The following is a 23,185-nucleotide window of genomic DNA, read 5'->3' on the forward strand; positions in this document are numbered from 1 at the left end:
TCCTTCATACAAAGGATTTATTTATAATAATGGAAAATTGAGAGGGAATTAAATATTAGACTGAATGTGTTACTTTGTGTTTAATAATCACAATAATGAATTAATCAGAGAATAACTGTTTTCTACAGGGTTTTTTTGTATTGCTAAAAACTTTTGGGAGGCCTCTCATGTTGATGTGTGGATAGGCTCACTGCTGTGGTGAAGAAGGTTGTTAATCCTCAGAAAATATATCATATCCTTGACTTCATTCTCCAGTCAGAATTGAAATCCAGAACTGAAATTTTAAGGGAAGAAAATATATAGGAGTAAATGATACATGCTAATTGATTGCAAGGCAATACAGGAGCATGTCACTACCAGCATTATTAGTTCTAAATATTGTTAGCATTAGTAATGTCATACACTGTAATAATAACCAAATTCCAACTGCTTTTCTCAGGTAATGATAAATCTATACATATATTACATGAAAAATGATAAAATAGTACATTTCTTAAAAAAATTTAAGATTTAAATTTATAAATGGATCTGCACCTTAGCAAGGATTTCCTGGTACACACTGTATTTTGTGAGCATGTTTATTGTTGACCTTTCTAAGGCAAGCATGTATCTAAAATGCTTTTAGTCATACCATATGGTTTAGTTGCTTTCCTATTTCATAAAAAACAGGAGCATGAAAATAAAAATTAAATCTTTTTTTTTTTTTCCTTTATTTTTATGTTGTACTATTTTGACATGAAAACTGTCCAGGAAAAAAAAGTATTTAAAATTTATTTTTTAAAATTTTAAGTAAATGTTCCGTTTCAACATCTTGAAAACGTTCATACAGACAGCAAAGATTAGGGACAGTACCAATGAACTTTAGAATGGAAAGGACAGTTTCATTGCTTGTGTAACTTGAGAAAATCAGGTCACTTTTGTGGAAGGTAGCCAATGGGGATAATAACTTAGTGACGAAATAGAAAAAAAAGATAGTAATTTAAAAAATACCAGGCCATTAATCTTGTCTTTAGAACAAACTAATTTATTTCAGAGAGGGTTAAACCTGAGGTGCAATCTATAATACTTTTGATAGCCTTGTAATGTTGAAAGATTAATAATGTCATTCTGTATGATTCATCTCTTGAACTTGAGGTATTTTTCTGAAAAAAAAACAAACTTAAGTAGTGATAAGATAAGGCAACAAGAAAGCTTCAGTTTGCTGTGAGGTGAAAAATGAGAGCACAAGGAATGCTACTTTGGGAAAGAGAATGAGCAGCTTTGAAAATGAAGATTGATTGTACTTTCAAACTTAAGTAGTCATCAGTGCAGATATTAAAACAGTTTTGTGTCCAGTTGGTTTACATATCATCTGAAAATAAGCCAAATTAAGGCAGGAGAAGAGAAATTCTGCAATATTTTGTAAGGTGTTACAGCTAAGGGAGAACTGATTTGTTTGGAGGTTTGATCTGTAATGTTCTCTTGTGTCATTACACTGCCCCTGACCATATTCATTATAGAATCATAGAATCATAGAATTGGCTGGGTTGGAAGGGACCTCAGAGATCATCGAGTCCAACCCTTGAACCACCGCTGCAGTTACCAGACCATGGCACTGAGTGCCACATCCAGTCTCTTTTTAAATATCTCCAGGGATGGAGAATCCACTACTTCCCTGGGCAGCCCATTCCAATGCTTGATCACTCTCTCTGTAAAGAAATTCTTTCTAATGTCCAACCTAAACCTCCCCTGGCACAACTTAAGACCATGCCCTCTTATCTTGTTGAAAGCCATTTGGCAAAAGAGACCAACTCCCCCCTGGCTACCCCCTCCTTTCAGGTAGCGATGAGGTCTCCCCTGAGCCTCCTCTTCTCCAGGCTGAACAGCCCCAGCTCTCTCAGCCTCTCCTCATAGGATCTGTGCTCAAGTCCCTTCACCAGCCTGGTTGCCCTCCTTTGGACCTGCTCCAGGACCTCAATATCCTTTTCAACTTCTGGCATTCTTTTCCAACCAAGCAAAACAATGAAAAGGAATAGTCTTTGTTACACATAAAACAGCAGTGAATTTTCTACAGCTGCAGTCTTCATTTGGTTTTTCATGTTTCTTAGAGATTCTTGTGAGTCTTGGATTGGGGAGCTCTGTGGCCCGTCACTAAAGTTCAGAATGTGCATCATGGTCTCCTTGGAAAAGTGTTCTACAAGGGTTAGCAAAGGGCTTAAAATGGTGTGAGAGAGTGTCACGGTTTAACACTGACCCGGCAATTAAACCGAATAACAGACGCTCTCTTTAATCTCTCTCTCCCCTCGATGAAGAAAGGAGAGAGAATAAGGGAGAGAGACTTATGAGTTGGAAACTAAACTACACAACTTTAATGAAACAGTAATGGTAAATAGGGAAAAATTACTAAATATATACAAATATACAGGAAAATGGAAACCACATTCCTCCCCCCTTTCCCCCAATAACTCTCACGTCACCACCGAGGCTGTAGGGCAGCCCTGGGAAAGTCCAGGCTGGACTCCTGGAGTCGGCAGCAGTCGGGAACCGGAGGCAGGAACACACAGATATGGGCTGGCACGGATTAGGACCACAGGCAGACAAACGGACAGGATCCTTCCAGGATGCCGGGGAGGAAGGGAAGCAGGAAAAGATCCGGAAAAGATCTGGCTCGGCCCTCGTGATGCCTCAAGTTTATACTGAGTGTGACGTATATGGGATGAAATACTCTGTTTGGTCAATTCTGGCATCTATCTTGTCCGTTCCTCCCTAAAGGGAGGGTTCAGGTGGGGCCTCTGTGTCCTCCTGGACAGTAAAATATTTTCATGCAGAGCTGAGCAGTGTCCTTTGCCCTGCATACCAGTCTCTAGCAGTAACTATAAACATCAAGTGTTATCAATCCTAGAAACAGACACTAAGAAACTTGCTGTTAGTTTCAGCAAGTGCAGCTACTTACAGGAGACTTAGCTAGAAGCAAAAGTACAAAAACAGAAAACCACCTTTATCCTGGCCCAAACCAGGACAGAGAGTCTGATTCTTACTGTAAGCAAGAGCAGAGAAGGAGACTTTGTAGCCAAGTTGTTAGATCAGGCTATGTCCAAAGATGGAAAGCATTTGTAATCCTTCTTTCTTACTCCTTACAGTGGGGAGTTTTTCCTAAATGCTGTGGATTGGGCAAATAGGACTCTTAGTGGTGCTGTTCAACTTGGACATCCCCAGTATTTTTAGAAATTCAAACTTTCAATTCAAAATTGGGCATACACAAAGTCTAATGAGTAACTCCCATGAAAACTACTAAGCAGAATTCTAGTCAATGTTGGGGTTACTACTGGCCAAATAGACTGTATTTGGACAGAGAGAGATACTCTAAAATCTTTCATAGCAACTGCTGACCAAAGTATAGTACCTTCTATCCTTTTCTGATATTTACAGAAATAGGTATGCTTTAAACTTTTCTACTAAATTTAATAGAACTTTTAAAATACTTTATTCTGCACACTATTAAAATCAATATAAAGTGCTCTTTAGATGCTTAGATATCGCCTTTTGTAGTTAAAATTTGGCTATGCTTATAAGATAACAGTCCTAACATTCTAATGTTTCTTTTGAATTGCTATGTGTACTGCTTTGGAGATTCTCCTGCAATTTATTGGAACTCCTTCTAGATCTACATTGAATTTGATGTTTCTGAAAAGCTTTTTTTTTTATGTTGCAATTTTTTTGTTACTTTCTTAGACACAAGTGATGCAGTTGAACTTCCTATAAAATTCACCCCTCAGCGTCCTGGTTTCTACCACTGTCAGATTCTTCTGAAGTCATCCTCTGATGTTCGTCTCTATGAGATTGAGTGTGTAGTGAATACAGACTATGTTGAAGCAGAGCTTGAATTTCAAACTCCAGCTTACCAGGCAGTGGTTCAGGATATTCCAATAGTAAGTTAATATTACGACTAGAAACTAAACTAAGATTCAGGATTTTTACAAAGTCTGGATCAATAGTGTTAAAATTTACGGTTGTAAAATGCAGAAATGCACATATATACTGGCTTGAGTATTATTAGAGACAGTCCATATTAAATATAAGTTAAAGTTTGTTGGGAAAAATAGTTTCTGGTAGTTCTTCAAGTCAATTACTAGCTTGGTTGGCTTAATTCTAATGTTTAACTTCTGTCCTAACAAATTTTAATCTAGAGTTGTTTACTATTTGGAACATAGATATTGTCTCTGTAGAAGAACAAAAAAAACAAACAAACAAAAAAAGAACAATAAAAAAGAAGAAAGGAGAGATGCTGAGGAGTAAAATACAAGAACTAAGTTACATACAGTTTACACACAGTTTAAAAAATATGGAAAACATATGCATAGGCAATCTAATAAATATAGGTTTATCGTATCTATTTTAAGTATGAAACACTTGACACAAAAGAAGACCAGAAAGTGAATATAGAGTGTAGGTTGGAATATCATCTGCCTCAAAAAATTATTGTTGAAAATTTAGAGAACTCTTCTGATTTAAAAGAAGAAGAAGCAAAAAGATAAGGAAGGAGTTTAGGCTGAGACAAGGGATAAAGATTCTTTAAGAAAGATAAATGGTAAAATATTTCCTGAGCTTTGAACTACAATTTAGTCTATTTACTTGATGTAAAGTTTTGATATAAGAGCCACTGAAGATTATTAGTGACTTATAGAAAAATTATTCTGAGATTTTGTAGACAAAATAGTGGGGTAGATTCAAGCAAGGAGACTTAACATCTGTAGAAAGACCATGTTGTGAATACTCTGTGAAATACTGAAAGTAGTCAAGGAACTAGTTATTAAAAAAGAAAAAAAATACATGAAGAAAATGAAAGGGGATCATTACAGTGCTATCTTTTCATACACATTCTGAGATAATACACTATTTAATAAGCATGGATTTATTGGATGTTACATTAGCTGAAAAACAGCTGTTATATTCCACAGAAAGGTAAGGGTTTCCTACCTTTAAGCAGAGCGTTCCTAAACAGATTAGGTTTGGTTTTTTTTGTTTTTTTTTTTTTTTCCACTTCTGAGTGGAACTAAGTAAATGCTTTTACATTTCATGGAGTCATGCTTTTGTGGTTTTCAGTCCTGATTGTTTTTTTAGCAAGGAAATAAAAAAGTACTCCAACTGAAGCATATACAGAAAAAACATCAGAGAGGCACAGCTAGAACTCAACCTAGCCACTGTGTTGAGGGATAACGAAAAAGGCTTTTAAAAATCCATTAAGAACAAAAAAATTGTCAAGGAGAATGTCCATTGGATGCAGGGGGCAACATTGATGTCAAGGATGAGGAAAAGGCTGAGGTATTAAATGCCTTCTTTGCCTCAGTCTTTAATAGTTAGACCCATTTTCCTCAGGGTATTTAACCCCTTGATAGGGATGGAGAGCATCAGCAACTCCCCTAATCCAGGAGGAAGCAGATAATAATCTGCTCTGTCAGCTGGACACTCACAAGTCTGTGGGGCTGGGTGGGATTCACCCCAGCAGTGCTGAGGGGGTTGGCAGAGGAGCTTGTCAAGCCTCTCTCCATCATCTGTCAGCAGTCCTGGTTAACAGGGGAGGTACCAGATGCTTGTAGGCTTGCCAAGGTGACCCCATCTATAAGAAAGGCTGAAAGGAATATCTGGGGGTATATTCTAGGGAAATATCTGGGGATATTCCTATATCTGACCTTGGTAGTTTGATGGTAACTGCAAGTAAAAGCTGAAATGCATATTAAAGCTTTAAATTCATAATCTAATTATGTCTCTTTATTTTCGTTTTAGAGTAACTTGTCCAGACAGGACTGGGAACTTCAAGCAGTTTTGAAAGGACAGGGTTTTTATGGCCCTTCTCTACTAAACGTGCGTCTGAGTGAAACAGCTCTGTATCCTCTCATGTTCAAGCCTATTGCTAAGTGTGAAACAATGGTAAGAGAAAAATCAGTTTCAACAATTGAAAAGGATGCTCTTGTCAAGAAAATTTGCATCAGTGTCCAAATTATCAAAGTGCTTAAGCAGTTACCAGCATTAAGCATCTGCTTGAGAGTCAGAAATAAAAAGATTCAGCTGAAGTAAAAAAACCAAAGAAACTAACTTTGCAAAGCTCAAGATTAGGCATGACAGACTTCTCCACCACTCTTTATTATCTGATCCTTTGTTTGCTCTTCTATCAAATCCTCCACTTTAATGAAATATCCAGTTATTCTTTAGAGACTCTGAACATTGATCACAAAAATGTACATTGTTTTAGTCTGAATTTAAATACATATATTAAATTTTATTTCATTACCCAAGCAACAAAGTATGAGTATTTCTCATTGTATGCATACAGCATAAAAGAAATTATGTGATGAGTTTCCTTTTATTAAAGGAAAGAAGATGATTTTGCTATTATAGCAATAACTATTATACATGTTAAAGTGAAGAGCAGAACAAAGGCAAAAAAAACCCCAATCAGAGATAAAAGACAAAAAATATTCTGTGAAGCATTAGTAAACCTTCTTCATGCATTACAACCAACTGTGATGTGGTTTAGGAATCTACTATTATAAAACTATTGAAAGCTAAAATTCCTGAATCCTTTGATGACAATAATGATGAATAACACTTCAGGTGAAAGATTAAAACGATTGAGCAAAGCTATATTTCAGATAAAGAATAAGGACACGTGAGAACATATTTTTTTGAATATTTCTTTTCCAGGAAGAAGCCAAGAAGTATAACATCTAGAAGGCTATATATTGTTAAATTTCATAATTAAGAAAAAGTGAAAGCTTTTGTTCCTTTAATCTTCCCTGTTTAACAGCAGAGTTAGTTAGAGAAGGAGAGCAGTCAATAGAAACACTCTCTTGTAAGCATGCTTTGTTGCCTGTATTTAAGATTAACAGATTAAAGGAGTTGGCTTGGCAGCCAAAGGGGATTTCTACAGTGCTGAAACATTTTTTTCTTTCTTCTTTGTCATAGGGAAGACTTATTCTGCAAAATGATACAACTGGCACTGAGAACATCTTTACACTTAAGGGAACAGGGAAGAAACCTCTGGTAGAGGATCATATAGTGGTAGATTGCCAAGTGAAAAACGTTACCCAAAAAATTATAATGGTGCCCAATTATACCAAGAACAAGTTAACATACAAGGTAAATCTTTGCAACAATGTGATACCTATTTTTCTGTCCAAGGGCCCGATAATTATTTATTACAATAGCAGATCTTGTTGTAAATGCAGATGTACTGTTAAAGTTCATGTATCTGTGAGAATTTATATTTAACTGTGATTTACAGTATATTGACATGTTTATAGTCAGAATCTCTGTGAGATAGTATAGGATTTTACTGTATGTTCCATGGGAAAAGATTTTTTAGTTTTTTGATCTGGTTCCTAAGAGGACATCACTTTAACAATTGCACTTTGTTCATTTGCTAGTCTTCTTTTCTTTTCTCCTCCTCTGGTTTAAAACCTGTGGCCAGTTCCATCAGTTTTGAGGCCAGAGAATGGAGGCCAGAATTGAAGGTTCCTAAAATCTTCATAAAGTATTGGAATATTACAGAAAAATGACAAAAATTGTTACCTGACTAAAGGGAAAACTGCACCACGAGCTTGCTGTATATCTGTTCCTAATGGTTTGGCCAGTCAGTGCATGCATTTCTTGGAACAAATTATAAGAGTTAGTGGCTTTTGCCCAGATGTTATTTCAGGGAAGCTGGAGGAGGTTGGGAATACTTTATTTGTTTGTTGATTTGAAAAGTATCCAGAAGAAATAACAAACTGGAGTTGAAGGGCAGTGAGTCAATGGGGAAATGGATTAGGAAGTGCTGAGGTAAATGTGATTTCAGTGGAGGGATGTAAAATGTAAATTCTTAGAAAATACACTTTTGTTAGTTTCCCTGTTCAAGAAGATACTATTACCATTATTTGTAATCCTTACTATTTTTCACTGTTTTCATCAAGTTTATTTTGACTGTATTTACACAAACACATTTTCCTAATTAAAGCCACTGTTGTATTACTGTAGTGGCAGGATTTTTCTAGCATTTATCTACCTGTGTGTTAAATTTGAAAGTGAAAAAAGTATTTCAGTAGTTTTTCTCACCTTCTTTAACCATGTATAGGATACTATGTCATACACCAGAAGAGGTGGAATGTACATTAGGGCAAAAAAAGATGACTTCAGCATTTCAAGGTTTCTGAGCCTTGTTCAACAAAAGGCATTTTTTTTGACTTTATTGTGGCATTTAAAAGTATAATAGATAGGATCTAGATACTATGGCTCTCCACTATTTGCTATGAGACCTGAATCTTTAAAAGCAAGGTAGGAGAGTGTGCTCTAAAAATTGACAGAATGTGTAAATATATATTTTTGAATCGAGGGGTTTGTGTGTTGAGTTTTTTTGGTGGTTTTTTGTTTCATAGTTTTTCTTTTGGGTGGGAGGAGGAAAGAGGGGAGAATGTACATTCAAGAAGATAAAATCTGATTACTTAGCTAGAGTGGACTTATGAAATAGGTGATCTTTTGTTCTCAGCCTTAGTAGCACCCCATGCCTCTTTACTCAAAATGAGAGATATTGGTAGAGAGTAGCCTTACCTTGTTTTGTAATGGGCAATAATACCAGCACCACTCTAGTGTTTTTTTTAATGGGAATTTATGGCAATATGAAATTCTTCCTTAAACTCTTGCCAGTCTCCAATTTTTCTCCATTACAGCAAGATTTACATTCAGTAAACCATGTATAAAGGGCTATTCCAGAGTGAGCTGGCTCTCATGGAACTTTGACTTCACTGAGGGTGTTCTCTGGCTACTGAAATCTGATTTTTGGGTGGGTGTTTTCCTTCCACTTTTGTGGTTTTATGGTGGTTTGTTTTGTTATTTGGTTTGGGGTTTTTTGTCTCTATGAAATACTTCTTGACAGTCCCACTATGTGTGCTGTTTTTCTTCTGGGTCTTTTGAGAGAAGTAGTAAGGCCAGCTATTGCATATTGTATGCATGCAATAAATAAATCTGTGTCAGTAATGTATTTCCTCTGTGCTAGGATTTTAACCAGAAGCTGTTGCAGAACATTTGTTGAAATAATGTGGGTTGGAATTGTTGGAAAAGTTACGATTACAAAATTTATCAGTGTCTGGAAACTGTTCCTAAATATTACTAGTCCCTTGCAGCACTCTCCAGCAGATAGTGTCTTGTGCTATGGTAATGAGCGAAGATAATTTGTTTGCTTTTGACCTCAAAGGAGTTAGCTTGTAAATTAGGGTTTAATCAGTAAATACAGAACATGATCACCATCAACTTCAGTTATTAGAAGAAAGTGGAAAACCCTCTCTAAGAAGGAATGTGACCAACAACCTTGTTAGAAATGCAAAGGAAAATTTATTTACTCAGAAGCATATAGCACAAAGGACATCAGTATTAAGAAGTGATACTAACTTTGCTGGTGTTCCTTCCATACTGCTTGATTACTGTAATTTCTGTTTGTTGTGCAGTAGAGCACAACAGACTGTGCTTTTGTCTTTGTTGCCAACAGAAAGAGCTGCCATTAGCCCCATAACTCCACCTCCTTTTTGATCCAGAGTCTGAAATTTTACCATATTGTTCTTTAGCTAAGCTGATGATTAGGTAGAAATGTTGTCAGCTTTAGTGGAGGCAGAACAAAGATAATCCAAAAATAATAGTTTTAGAAATTATTTTGTTGGGATCTTTTTAATTTTATTGGCTAGCAAATATATTCACTAATTTACCCCCTACACTCTCCATTGTTGGAGTGTATCCACTATACAAGGTAATTTCTCATAGTTGAACTGGGATTTACAGAGTATTTTAAAAAAGGAAAGTATTTCATTTACTGCAGTAAAAAATCTCTGCCTATATCACAAATGATGTAAGATGTGCCAGTGTCTGATGAGCATAATAATTTACAGGAATGTCTATAAACAATTTTTTGCACAATGAATACTTAGCAACAGGTACTTTGGATAAATTAATACGTGGGTACTTTAGCCTTTGAGGTGCAAATTTAGCTTAACTATTCCACTTTATAACTGAATATATTAAACTACAAACGTCATGAAACCTCATTTCATTAAAAAATTAATTAAACTGTATATATTTTACGCTTTCACTCAGCATTTACTTTATATGTTTAATAGTCTCAACCAAAATAAGGGTACTACCGAAAAAGTGACTATTTAAAATTAAAGTCAAGTCAGGGAGGAGGAAAAGAGAAATAATACTTTCCTTTCCTCCTTTAAGAAAGCCCTTTTCCTTCTGCATAATGCTTTTCCCATTTCGTTCGTATGGAACATTTACATCTGGAGAACCAATAATTTTTGCATGTGTGGTTTGCTTTGCTTTCTGAAACCCCTGGTATGCTTTAAAGTAGCCAGGGAGGGGTGAAAGGCGTTTGTAATACAGTGGAGGTCATATGCACGACTCCATCAGTCTACCTTTAAAAAATGCTAAGCAAAACACTTCCAGTGTATTTTCACAAAGCTTTCTGTGATTAAAAAGACGATTTCCATAAATTCCCTTGAAAAATGTGAACATTTTTATGGACTCTTTTCTGCTGATTGATGTGTAAATCTTAGGGAAATATTGCCACTCTGCTCTTCATGGCTGGTTCTAGGGTTCATTACAACAAATAGTATTTTTTTGTGATTAACTTACTCCTGGGTCTGAAAAAGCTTCAAACGGAATTAAAGAATTTGTGCACATATAATGTCAGTCAGAGAGAGCATCCCTTTCTGATGCTGAATTAATATAAGTAAGTGGATTTTAGTGCTGAAAAAAACTAGATTCTTATCATCCTACAAGAGTCGGAAGTATAAAATACTTCAACAAAATGCAATCAGTCTCAGGAATATTTTTTTTTATTATTTATTTTGATTTTTATCTAAAACTCAGTCTTCTGGATATAAATAATTGTGTAGTGTGTTGATGGTTGCTGCTAACACCACCTTTGGTAGGAGCTTTAGCTGTAAAGATGCCTAATGCTTTCAAGGCCTGGTTTTGCGGTAAAACTATAAAGCTGCTATAAAGCTGTCTCGGTGCTTTTAAAAGTAAATGACATTAATGTAAACTCTCCAGAAGAATCTCAAGGCTCAGTTAAATTAGCTTTTGGGTGTTAGGTTATACAAAATATTAATAATTTCCATAAGACTCGCAGAATTAATAGAAATAAAAACTATGACATCTCCTGCTCTTCAATGTATTTTTTTCTCTCTCCTTCCTCTGTAGCTATTTTAGATTTTACAATGATGAAGACTTAATATTTATTATGAATGTCTTGATAAAATTATACACTGTAAACCTGTAGCAAGGGACTTCTCTATTCAGGTTAAGTCTTGTTTGGTAACATATGTGACATTTCCTGAGAATAAATTCTGTGCAGCTCTATCACCTGATTGCTGAAGGTCCTATGACCTCACCAAACTTGGACTTTTTAGCTACAAACAAATCTGTGCATTCTATTATCCTTCTAATTATATTTGTCCTTCCAATTTCAATCCTTTTGCTTTCCACATGGACTACCAGAACTTCTGTAACAGGTTTCACTACAGAAAAAACATTTATATAAAAAATGAATGGTACAAAGGCCTACATAACGTAAGAATAACTGTAGCTGTTGGCAGGATTTTTTTTTCGTTTTTTTTTTTGGTGATTACTATTTATCAAATCATTTGACCAAGTAATAGTAAGGTCTGAGGTCTGATTTGTGTCCTCAGATAGATTAATGGTCTTGACAAGTGGCTTATCTGGGCTAGAAATCCACATCATCATCAGAACTTCATTAGATGGAACACCCGACTACAGCTGAATATACAGCAATTTTTTGGGGAATATACTCGGTTCAATGCAAAGATGTTTTATTTTAGTGTTGTGACATGCTAGTGACAAAATGAAAGTAATTGCAAGAACTAAATTAACTCCTGATAATTCAGGAACTTGCAAGTTATGCCCTGAAAGGAGAATCTGTCATTCTAGACAGTATTGAAATAAGTCTGGTTATCAGATTGATCAGTGATCCTCACAGACCCAATTCTGGCCTAGTGTCAAGGAGCATTAGCTTTGTAATAAGTAGAGTCTGTCAACGTGGTTAAAAAGACCAAGCAAACAAACTTGAAATGGAAACATTGAATCTATTACTGTGTAACTTCGTTATACAAAGAGATACTGGAATTTAATTATATTTGATTAGTTTTATATGCGTGTTCACCACTTTGGCTTGAAGTATCAGCTGTCATTTTAAAATTTATGCTCATTTGGTTATTCGGCTCTGGAATATATTTTTTATTATAGTTTTAAAGATTTGCTTTCCATTCTTGTTGTATAGTATAATAGCTGTAATAGGGTTCTGCGGAATGAGTTTTCAGATCCCTCCATTTATACTTCCTGGCTCTGTAAATAATGACTCGAGGTACAATACTATGCCTTAAAAATCAAATTCTTGGAGATGAATTTATTTGGGCAAATTTTCTGCAGAGTCATGATCATAACTTTAATAATTATTTACATTTTGGTTGTGTTGTGGTGTTCTACAATCCTTATTTTCTGGGTGACTGTGAAACCATGTAACATATGTTGTGTGGGCTTGGGGAAATCTATGGTTACTGAAAGCCAGCAATTCTTCACTCAATTATTTTTAGTGATTGCGTGAAAAATATTACAGCAACTTGAACATCTTTGTTGTTTCTTAGTTATGTCTCACATTGTTTTTCTAACAAAACACAAAGCATCTAGTTTTATTACAAATTTGAAAGACTGATGATGGTATGTAGATCCAGGCTTTAATGTAGAAATTTTATTGGAAGCTCTATTAATTTTCAGCTTATTGTGTTAGTTCTTTATTAGATTTTTTTTTTCACATGTGAGTAGTACCAAGGTATTTTTTTATTTATAAATACAGTTTTACATTCCAAAACAGGAGAATTAACTTCTTTTTTTTTTTTTGTGAGATCTTAAGAAGTGAAAGACAAGTTATTTCAATAGTCTATCAAACTCTTTTTTCCTGTCTTTTGTTAATTTATTTGCTCCAATTTTGATGGACCTTGGGCTTTTACATTCTTGTAAAGTACTTTAAAAAGATAAACGTTAGTGTAATTATGTATCAATTATTTATCTTTGTTACATTATTTCCCGATTTATGTGAAGTTTTATTAATGAAGAAGAGTATTCTTCTAAACCATGTATTTATCTTGATAAATGAATATAATTCATGCATAAATTATTGGAAGAATAAATGAATATTTTTTGAAGATGATAGACCTGCTAGGAAATAGGGATAAACATCAAAGTGGTATTTTTTGTCCTTGTTCTCTTGCATGTTTACAAACTATTTCACACATTAAGAGTATTTTCTGTTGGCTATATCAAATAATTTTAGAAAGATACTAATGAATGGAAGAAATAGAAATTAAAAGTTTTTACAAGGCAGCATTAATACGTTCTTTTTTGGGGGTGGTTGATAGGATTGGATGCTCACAAAGATTGTAATGAAAAGCATCAGTATTACAGATTGTGGGTACTTTAAATTGGTTGATATTTACAAAAAACAACAGTTATTCATGCCTGATAAATCCTGTCTGTGCCTGTGTGTGTAGATCTACCTATTCCTATCTGTTTAAATGCTATGTGTATATCTATGACACCACCCTCGACATGATTATACCCTAAAAAAAACTTGGTTTTTTGGTATTAGATGGGCATGGATCACAAGATTTCCTTTGTCTGTGCTGTGGTTGCCATGTCATCAACCCTCTCCAAAATATTTCCAGTTATTTCACTCTGTATGCACCAATACTGTTGTTAGAAGCAAGTCCTAAAGTTGAGTCATCCCAAAATGCTGCAGTTTCACTATTTTAACTTGACATGCTCATGTCTGTTGGGATAGCATTGATACAAGATTTTTGTCTTCTAGGTTTTCTTTGATCATTTCTGAATTATAAAGTTCTTTGAATGCAAGACTTCTTTCCCCAAATTCCAGTTAATCTCTCTGTAATTGTTCAGCATTCCTTCCTTGCTAATTAGGACAAATGCTAATGGTCTGCCTCCACCATTAAATGGTAGGAGTAATTTAATATCTTGACTTCTGTTGGGGAAACAGTTCAGAAATATACAGGTTGTGAGCAATCCTGACTTACTTCAACTTAGGCTACATTGGGTTAATGGCTATTGAGGCCTAGTTAGAGGCTTTCTGAGAATGAGCTACTGGGAAAGAGATAACTTAATTGGCAACAGAGGAGGAAAATAATTATGTGGGAAGAAGGTTCCGTGAGAATGGTATGTGTGGTTGGAGTACAAGGCCACCTGCATGATAAGATGATGTAAACAAGGCTTCTCTATATAAAGTGAGTGCAAGTTGCTAATAAACGATTTTCCTGCAATCATATTGATGCGTACATGGAATCCTTAAGCCTCCGCAGATTGTTTTCCCACAGACTTCTTTTGAATGGCTTGTAAATCAGAAGAGATTTGTTTTGATAGAAGAGCCTATATATGGCCCCTCTTGTTTTTAATTTTTATTCAGATTTCATCTCCCTAACAACAACGACCTATAGCAGAATTTTCTTGGCACATTCAAGTACCTTTTGGAACATGAAGGAGCTAAGAAAATATAAGGCTGTATCTGAGACTAAAATTGTGTCCTATTCTTAGAGACAATCTCATGGAAATGCATTCTAATAAGAAACAGCTATCTCTAATATTTAGAAGGAAGTGACTTGAATCCTGTTGTATATAAATTCTTTCATTGCTTCACTCCAAGATTTCTTCTACGCTTATGGAATCTTTGCCAAATGTTATTCTTATCAAAATCTGACATTTCTGGACTTTCTCCTACGTGTACTTTTACATTCTCTATTATTTCTTTCAATTTCTGAGTGTTATTTGTTGTATGGTTACTATATTAATATATGCATAATATAAGCAGACAAACATTAGGCAACATTATGTCCTATTGGTACCTCAAACCTCTGTGAGCACATCTCACAAAATAGGATTATGGGAGTTACTGTAAACTGCCTTATGTGCATGTGAAAGTGTGGGCATGCACATTTATTATGCATTTGCCATCTGGGGTTGATAATTTAATTAGTCTCAGTAATGCAGTTGGTAAATCAGATGGGCATCAGAGCAAAGCAATATTCAATATAAAGAATACATAAATGGCAACTAGCTAAATTAAATGCTTTACTGTAGTCATGTATTTTTTAATGTTTTAAAAATGTGTACTTTGGTTAATTTATGGTAGTCAGATGAGAAGTCAGAATTTTTCGTATTATCATTACATGATTTCTGCAGAGTGTATGTGAAGATGAAGCTTTTATTTCACTAAGAATTAGAGCAGTGATGGAAGAAAAAAAGTCCTTGGAAGTAAACTGAACTTCTAAGTTAGTGTAAACAGTACCATTTTTATACCTGTCATATATGCACATAATACTTATTAAAATTTTTCACAGCAGCTTATGCATATTATTCTAAATTGTTAAAAGCCAGGTTATTTTTAGCCATAGGAAGTTCAGAAGATCTGAACAACAGTAAAGAGATTCAACAGATTTATGTGATTAAATTCATTCCATGGAAGAATCACACCTTCAGTACCTTTGGAAGCTTTCATAAATAAGGATAAAAGGTGACAAAGTTCTGAGCTGCTGGTTGTTTTCTTTTAGACACCTCTTGCTTTGAAATCCATAGTTTTAGGCAGCCATCTGGTTTCTCTGTCTAACTAGAGAAAGCAGGCAGTCAGCAACAGAACTCTAAAAGAGCCAGCAAAAAGAATGGAGAATCATATAACCAGGGCAGTAGTAGATTATTAGGACGCATTTTCTCTATGGATGGTTAGTTAGTCTCTTCAGTCTGAGCAGCTGAGGGTAAAATCTGTATTAAAGGGGTTTGTTCCATGGTCTGCAGGTCTTGCTTGTGCCCTTAATTTCCAGTCATTTGGTAAAAGTGTTGGGATAACTGTGTTCCTGGTATTATAGATGTGATCAGACCTTGGATATTCATGGAAAATTGCCTAATATGGGAACATTGGTGGAGTTCAGTCAAAAAGTATGCATGGCAAGGCTGCCCACTGGTTCTGACAGCAAGAACTTGGTAAGGTGCAGTGACAAGAAAATATGATTCTGTATCCATTGTCCATCTCTCATCCCATCCTTATTAAGCACATATTTGTCAAAAAGAACTGTCCTGTGGAGACAGTGTAGCTTACTACATAAACATTTAATTTTATTTACAAGTACTTAATATCAATACATTTATTACATAAATACTTTTATTTTTCAAAATGCCAGTTCAATAAAGCTTTTTATCATTCTCCTTTTGGCCCCTTGACAATTAATCTCTTTTCCTGGTTTTCTTGTTGAACTTCTAATATTCAGCTTGAAATGCAGATTTATTGGGGAAGAGGAAGATTTTTGCCTTATAGTTTTTTCTTCTGTCACTTGGACTAGAAGTTCCAGATTGTACTAGCAATTGAACAAAGGATTATGTTAACATAAATACCCCGGAGAGCACAAACATTATGGGCAATGATTGTCTTTAAAAGAAGATAAATGGTCTTGGAAATTTTTTCAGAATGTATGATCAGAATTTGTTTACTAAAAAAAGAAAAAAGGTAACTCTAGGGAGAAAGAAAATGATCTGTGCATGTAGTGCTTTTACTATTACAAAAGAGATCTTTGCAGAATCCAAGTGTGTGGTTGGGTACTTGAGAGGCCAGCTGCAGTCTTTAACAAAATGAAACAAAAAGATGAAAAAATATAATCAAGCATCTCTTACTTGATCTGTGATTTCACTCAAACTTCACCTCAGCAACACAGACAAAGTTTTATTATTTAATGCAGTAAGAAATTACAGCATGCTAGAGTACTATATGATGTCCTGAAAATATTTTTTTAAAAGGACACTGTGCCTTAGTAGATGTTCACCTGTTGATTGATGTCCACTGCAGAAACTGATGTATCAATTTAAAACACTGTCATTCAGCATCATTTTGCTCCACCCAGTGGCAAAGGTAGCAGAAGAGAGGGTGTGAGCAGAACCTTTCACACAGCCCACCTTGCTGACTTCATGCACAGCCAGTGACTTAAGCACATAATGATCAATTGTGGCTGGTAAAGCCTCGGACTTGAATGTCACTTCCATGAGAGGCTGACCATAAGGTCTGTCTGTAGCAAACTTACAAAGGTGACAAAGAAATGAGTTTCAGTTAAAAAATACTTTCAACCTAAATTCCAGCAATCAGCTTTATGGTTTACAAAATCAAAAATTCAGCATATGAAATTTATATTGATCTTTTTGTTGTTCAGTTATATGTGTGCCATCACATACGTGTAATTTAAAAAAATATGACATATTAAAAAATATGGTTTAATATCACTTGAGGCATAACAATTGTGATAACACACTTTGAAACAATTGTTATCAAAGTGATACCAGGTTTTGCTTTGCTGTGTCTAGTTAGATGACTTGCTACTGTTAAATCTCTTGGTTACATTTCTGAAAAAATGAATGCAAAATCTTAAGTGCCTGACTGTGCAACTCTATGTTCATGTTAGTGTGCTTTTATTTGCATCAAGCAGTGATTTCAAAATTTGTATTTGATATAATCTGTATATGCCAGCACTGCTCCTAGAGTATGTGTGTAGTCTTTTCATGCACATAAAGGTCAGGACTTACCAAGACTTTTCAAAGCAAATAGACTGGATATTGTGTCTCTAGTGGTCTTGCAACAGTAATTTGCTTTTGATGATTTTTCCTCTTTGTGAATTTTCTTCATCAGGTCTTTTCAGATCTTGCAATGGTGGGTGGTGCACCTGTTCTTACTGTAGAATCAAATCACACAGTCGCTTACACTTTGAGTGTATTTCCATGGAGACGAGGAATCTTTCAAGGTACAACATAGAATCCAGATATATAAAATTCATATAAATTATCAGATTAAACTTGTTATATTTTATGTTTTCTGTTCAATATAACTTTTATTTTGAAAGTAAGTCTATAATTACTGGTGACACTGTTTTTTTAAGAAGACTCATATTTTTATTTGTAAAGGTATATTACTGTTAAATATATGGTCACGTCCTTCAAAAATGCTCACATACGTGCAACTTTATGCATCTAATTGGTCCCTTAAAAACTGACTCAAAAGGAATTGTTTTGATGATTACCAGTTTCTTGGGTCTAAATTTAATTTTCCAAAACTTGTTGGATAGCTGTAGTTATCTAATGCTACTTACCTATCTAGCATTACTAGAACCAAAGATTTACAGACAGAGAACAGAGTTTGATACTTTCCCTTCAAATGGTTGACCACAAGGCAAGAATACTTGTAGGGAAGGTACTGATCCCATTCCATGTTTATATTGGCATTTTTATAATTATATAAAATTATTATATAATTTATGATATTATATGTATATTATGTTATTATATATTATATTATGTTGGTTTATATTGGTGGTTTTTACAGTAGCAAGACTCTTGTTTGTTCCAACCAACACCAGCCTGTCATATTTCATGTTTTGTCTTGAAAAGACTTTAAAAATAAATATTTATTAATAATTCATATTTCAGAATTTTCAAGAGCTTAGTAATAACTCTGCAATTTCATGGTGCTCATTCTTTGCCTTATAATATGAAAAGACAATTGTGAGAATGAGGCTGTATAATCAGTCAGTCTTTTTCTTCCTTGTAGAGTAGCTATTGAAGTAACAGCAGAGCAGAGTGTGAGAGTGTTTTTGGGATGGAATTATGGACACAGAAGATACCATCTTGAAGTATGCTATCCTGAATATAATTTGGGAAACCTGTACTTGAACAACTTCTTAAACAAAAGGATTTCTGATACTGGATAAATCTCTTAACCAAAATATTTAGCATATAGTTTTGATTTTGTGGATTCCTAATCCCCAAACACATTCTGCTCCCTTTTTAGACAATGGAGATTAATGATAGTTGTTTCCTCAGCACTGAAAACCTATTAATTCTTGTCCCTGAAGTTGTGAAACTAGTTTGCTCTTTAGGTCATTTTGGTTTTAATTATCTGCTGTGTAAAATGTAAGTAATTATGCCATCTCGGTTCACGGGTCATTTGTGAAAAGAAATTAATACTTGTAACAAAGCTTGGCCTACTGCCACAGGAAGACTTCAGAGCCTTCTCACTAAAGCTGTTGCCCCACAACAAAATTAATTTTCTTTAATAGTAGTCACTTTTCAATGAAATTTGTATCCATCAAAAATGTTCACCAGGAAATACTAGAGATGCGCTGTATTTTAACTTATTTCTTTTTCCCAGGCTTTAAAAATGTAGGAATATTCTTTTCTCATGGCTTAGAAAATCCCCAGTTCTTTTATATATACTGAAAGTCTCAGTAGAAGATATTCCAAGGGATCTCTCACACAGCAAATTAATACCAGGTGGTAAAATCCATGCCTTCAAAGGGAAAGAGGTGTTATGTTCAGATCCACTTCTGTGTTCTCTCATTCCACTAACTTCTATGGCAGTGGTTTCCATTGTTCACTGAATGGGAAAAAGAGAGAACAGTCAGTCTCTAGATCCTGACAGAAGTTATTTTTTCAAAGGCTGGAAAGCCGTGTATGCTCTTTTTGCTTTAGAAAGCAGTTCATTTATTTCATGCTTTAAAATAACTTCATGGAAGGCTGAAGTTATCCTTTGAAAAGAGACAGGGCCCTTATCTACCATCAACCCCCTGCACAGTTCTGGCTTTAATCCCCACCTTAGGGAATCGTGTTCATTCCTCCTCGAGCAGGGAGAGTTTTGGTCATGTCACAGAAATTTGTTCACACTCTCTAAAATCATTCAGCTGCTGTAAGGGGGAGATGGGTGCAGGGGAAAAAGGCCACTCACTCAGGTTTGAAAGGCAGTAGCTGATTTTGCTGTCTGATGTTAGGTGATATATAAACCTAACTACCAGGTGTCCTATTTAAGGTAACATCAGGGCTTACTTTGTGGCTTCTAGGAGAATGGAGTTCTGTCTGCTTCATCCTGTGCAAGGCTGGGAAGTCGTATTTGTCCCCCATAGCAGAATTTTCAGTTCCTTGGAAACATTAATGTCAGAGCTGAGATATTTATGCATTTTCGGCACTTTAAGAATTTCTCAGCACCCAGCCTGAAGCTTGAGGATCACAAATCATATGTATGTGAATCAAATGGGAATTAATTAGTACTAAGCAAACCTAGTCCTTTCCAAATTCAAGATACTACATGTAAATTATAATTCAAACATCCAAAAAGAAGGGAACTCTTTATTCAAGTTTGATGAATTTGGTTAGAGGGAAGTAAATAATCCATGTGTCCAACATGCTGAAAGATTGAAAGTAAAAAGTAATGCTCAAATCTATCAACACAGTGTGGAAATTTCATCCTGTTGGGAAAAAATAGTAACTATTTAGTCTGTCTTTGTGTTGATGGGTGATTGCAAGTTTAGAACTTCATAATTTATAAGTCTAAAACTTTGTAGCCTTGGTGCTCTAGTGCTAGTTTACTCATATTAAAATAAATTCTTATAAAAGAACTTTTACCATAAAAATTTTTGTAGTGAGCAAATGGACTGCATTTTTTTTCTTTACATTCCAAATCCTTTCTGTTGCAAAATTATATAGCTGCAAAATTATACTTCTGCTGCTTTTCTTCTTGCTCTTTTATGATCTCTAAACTAAAAATGGGGCCAGTTCTTTTCAATAGTCCATTTGGAAGTATTCCAACAGAGGACTAATATTATGTGCTTCGGACAGGTTGTAGCTCTATGACAGCTTAAATGTAGAAATAATAGCTAATAAACATTTCACACAAGATTCTGGCATCAGAAAAGATTCTTCATCAATCTCTTCTCTAAGAAATAGAGCAATGCCCCTTAGATTTGGTAAAGCATCTTTATCTTTTATCAAACTCATCTGCAGTCCACAGAATAGAACAGAATTTTTCCAGAATGGCTCATAATGCTTGAATACGTCTCCTGCAAAAAACCAAACCAAAACAAAACAAAAAAACCCAAACATACCTGTTATAGTCAGTGTCCTTTTACCCATAAACATTTTCAAGCTTTTGGAAAGGAGCTTTCTAATTTTATGTATCGCTTTTCATTTATTTATTAACTATATCTTTACTTAGTAGGCAGCACTTTGCCATACTACTTGGAGCTTTTGAAACTTACACTGAGGAAAAGGGTAATCTGTTACATGCCCTGTCAGACTGCATCTGTAGGGCAATCTCAATGAGATGGCAAAAATCATGACAATACAATCTGGCCTTTAATGTTGGTTAAACTTTTTTTTTTTTTTTTTTTTTTTTTTTTACCATAGAATGCTTGAGTAAACTTTGATTTAAAAAAGGAGTCAATTTCTTTGTTAGATGGAATTCTTCAAATTGACCTGCTGATCACTGTAGTCTAATGAAATCATGAAAGCACATGTGAGAGGAAGACTCTCTCAGTAGCTTCTTGTAGCCATTGCTGTATTTCCTGTCCATACCCTTCCTTTAAGCACTTTGTCTTCAACAGTGGCACCCTAACAAGTTGAATCTGATTCTTCTGGTTGCTTGATTACCATGCATGGCAGTGACACACCTCCCCTTCTGGGTCACTGGAGGTTGCTGAAGGAGGGCTTCTCTGTTTGTACGTGGTACTGAGTTGGAAGGTGACCCCAGCATTCCCTTCCTACCTACCCTCGTGCAGTCAGGGTTGCATACTCCTGTGATTTTCCATATCATTCCATATCATTGTTGCTTTTAGAACAATGGGAATTATAAATGAAACTGTTCCCCTACTTGTTAAATGCTACAAAACCATGCATGAATGAGGGCTGACAGCAGGATCTAGCTTTGAGCCAGTAGTAGCACTTCAATGCCCATGAAGATTACAACAGATAATTTATGAATATTTTAAGATTAATCAGATAAACTTATTTTAAAAATGTATGCCATCTGTAGTATAACAGTATTTTTATTGAAATACTTTGACAGATTTAATTGAGTGCCTTGCAGTGGCCTCAATACAATATCTTCATCAAGTCATCTTTATTGATCAAGATCTTAACCTCATTGATTTTAATTCTGTTGTTTGAAATATGTTTTCTGTACTGAAAGGAAATTGACTGTCAGCAATTATAGTGCAATTCTTCACTGATTATTTGATTGTGCAATTGCTGGATTATCAGCACATTGTTTTAACACCTCAAGTAGTTTTTTGTTACTGTAGTCCTCCCACTAGCTCTTGAAATATTCTTTTGCATTATCAATTCACAGTTCTGGAACATTTAAAGCATTCCAAGATTTGCTGCAATTATAAATATATTTATTCATAATTCTTCAGCCAATTATTGTGATACTCTTAAGAGCACCTTTTGTACAGAGCTAAAAAAGTTAGTCTTACCATCCCCCTGCTAACATCAAACAAAAAGTTTTAAACTGTGAATGATTGCATTCTGTTCCCCTGTCTCTCTTACACACAAATACACAATATTCTAAAACACAGACAATTGCCAAAGAACACCCCCATTGTAAATGAAAACAAATACTATGAAGAGAAAAATAGTTAAGTTTAAGAATTAAATTAAGGAAAATGTTCTCTACTTAGATGCCCCAGAATTTATGAAGGTACTGCTTTTCAGCATTTACTCAAGTGTTTTTAAATCAACTTAAAAGCTACAATTTTGCCTTTTATTCTTATGCTTATAAATAATGATGTCACTCAAGTACATTTATGGTTAGGCTGATATTTAAAATACTTCAAGTCTCACTTTGCTTCTCTTTAATATTGTGCTGTGATAAACCAAGATTATACTAGGATTAAGTATTGAGACAAAGTCTCAGTATTTATCCTAAAATCTATTGGCTATTAGAGCCATCAAATATGTCTTGAGCATCTTCTTCAGACTTCATTGCCCTGAGCTTTCCATAATATTTTTTTAAAATTGTACTTACATATCTACCTTCTCTTTGAATAATTTTTTAATATTCAGTATTTTCCTGAAATTGCAGTCACTCTCCTGCTTATTCAAACACAATTCTGGATTCTGTACTGTGACCAATTTTAGGAATTTTAAACTTTCTATTTAAAAAGGTTGGCTTTTTGCTTCAATTATTTTTTGTTTATTATGTTATTTGTAGTTTTAGAGATTTTTCATAACAGAGGGAAGAAAATCTGGGATTCTAATGCTTTTTAAATTTAAAATTTTATACTTCCTTTGTCTGAATTTA

At 34.8% G+C, this 23,185-nt stretch overlaps 1 protein-coding gene across 1 annotated transcript in view; it reads left to right on the forward strand.

Moving 5' to 3' along the window:
* CFAP47 (cilia and flagella associated protein 47) overlaps positions 1-23,185 on the forward strand; it is a 296,044-nt gene that overhangs the window by 140,908 nt on the left and 131,951 nt on the right. The window contains exons 46-49 of the mRNA XM_030456465.1: positions 3,712-3,908; positions 5,764-5,907; positions 6,943-7,116; positions 17,750-17,861. Of these exons, the coding sequence (XP_030312325.1) occupies positions 3,712-3,908; positions 5,764-5,907; positions 6,943-7,116; positions 17,750-17,861 (627 nt within the window). The remainder of the gene's footprint in view (positions 1-3,711; positions 3,909-5,763; positions 5,908-6,942; positions 7,117-17,749; positions 17,862-23,185) is intronic.

This window comes from Calypte anna, chromosome 1, assembly GCF_003957555.1.
Source record: "Calypte anna isolate BGI_N300 chromosome 1, bCalAnn1_v1.p, whole genome shotgun sequence".
NCBI classification, from domain to species: Eukaryota; Metazoa; Chordata; class Aves; order Apodiformes; family Trochilidae; genus Calypte; species Calypte anna.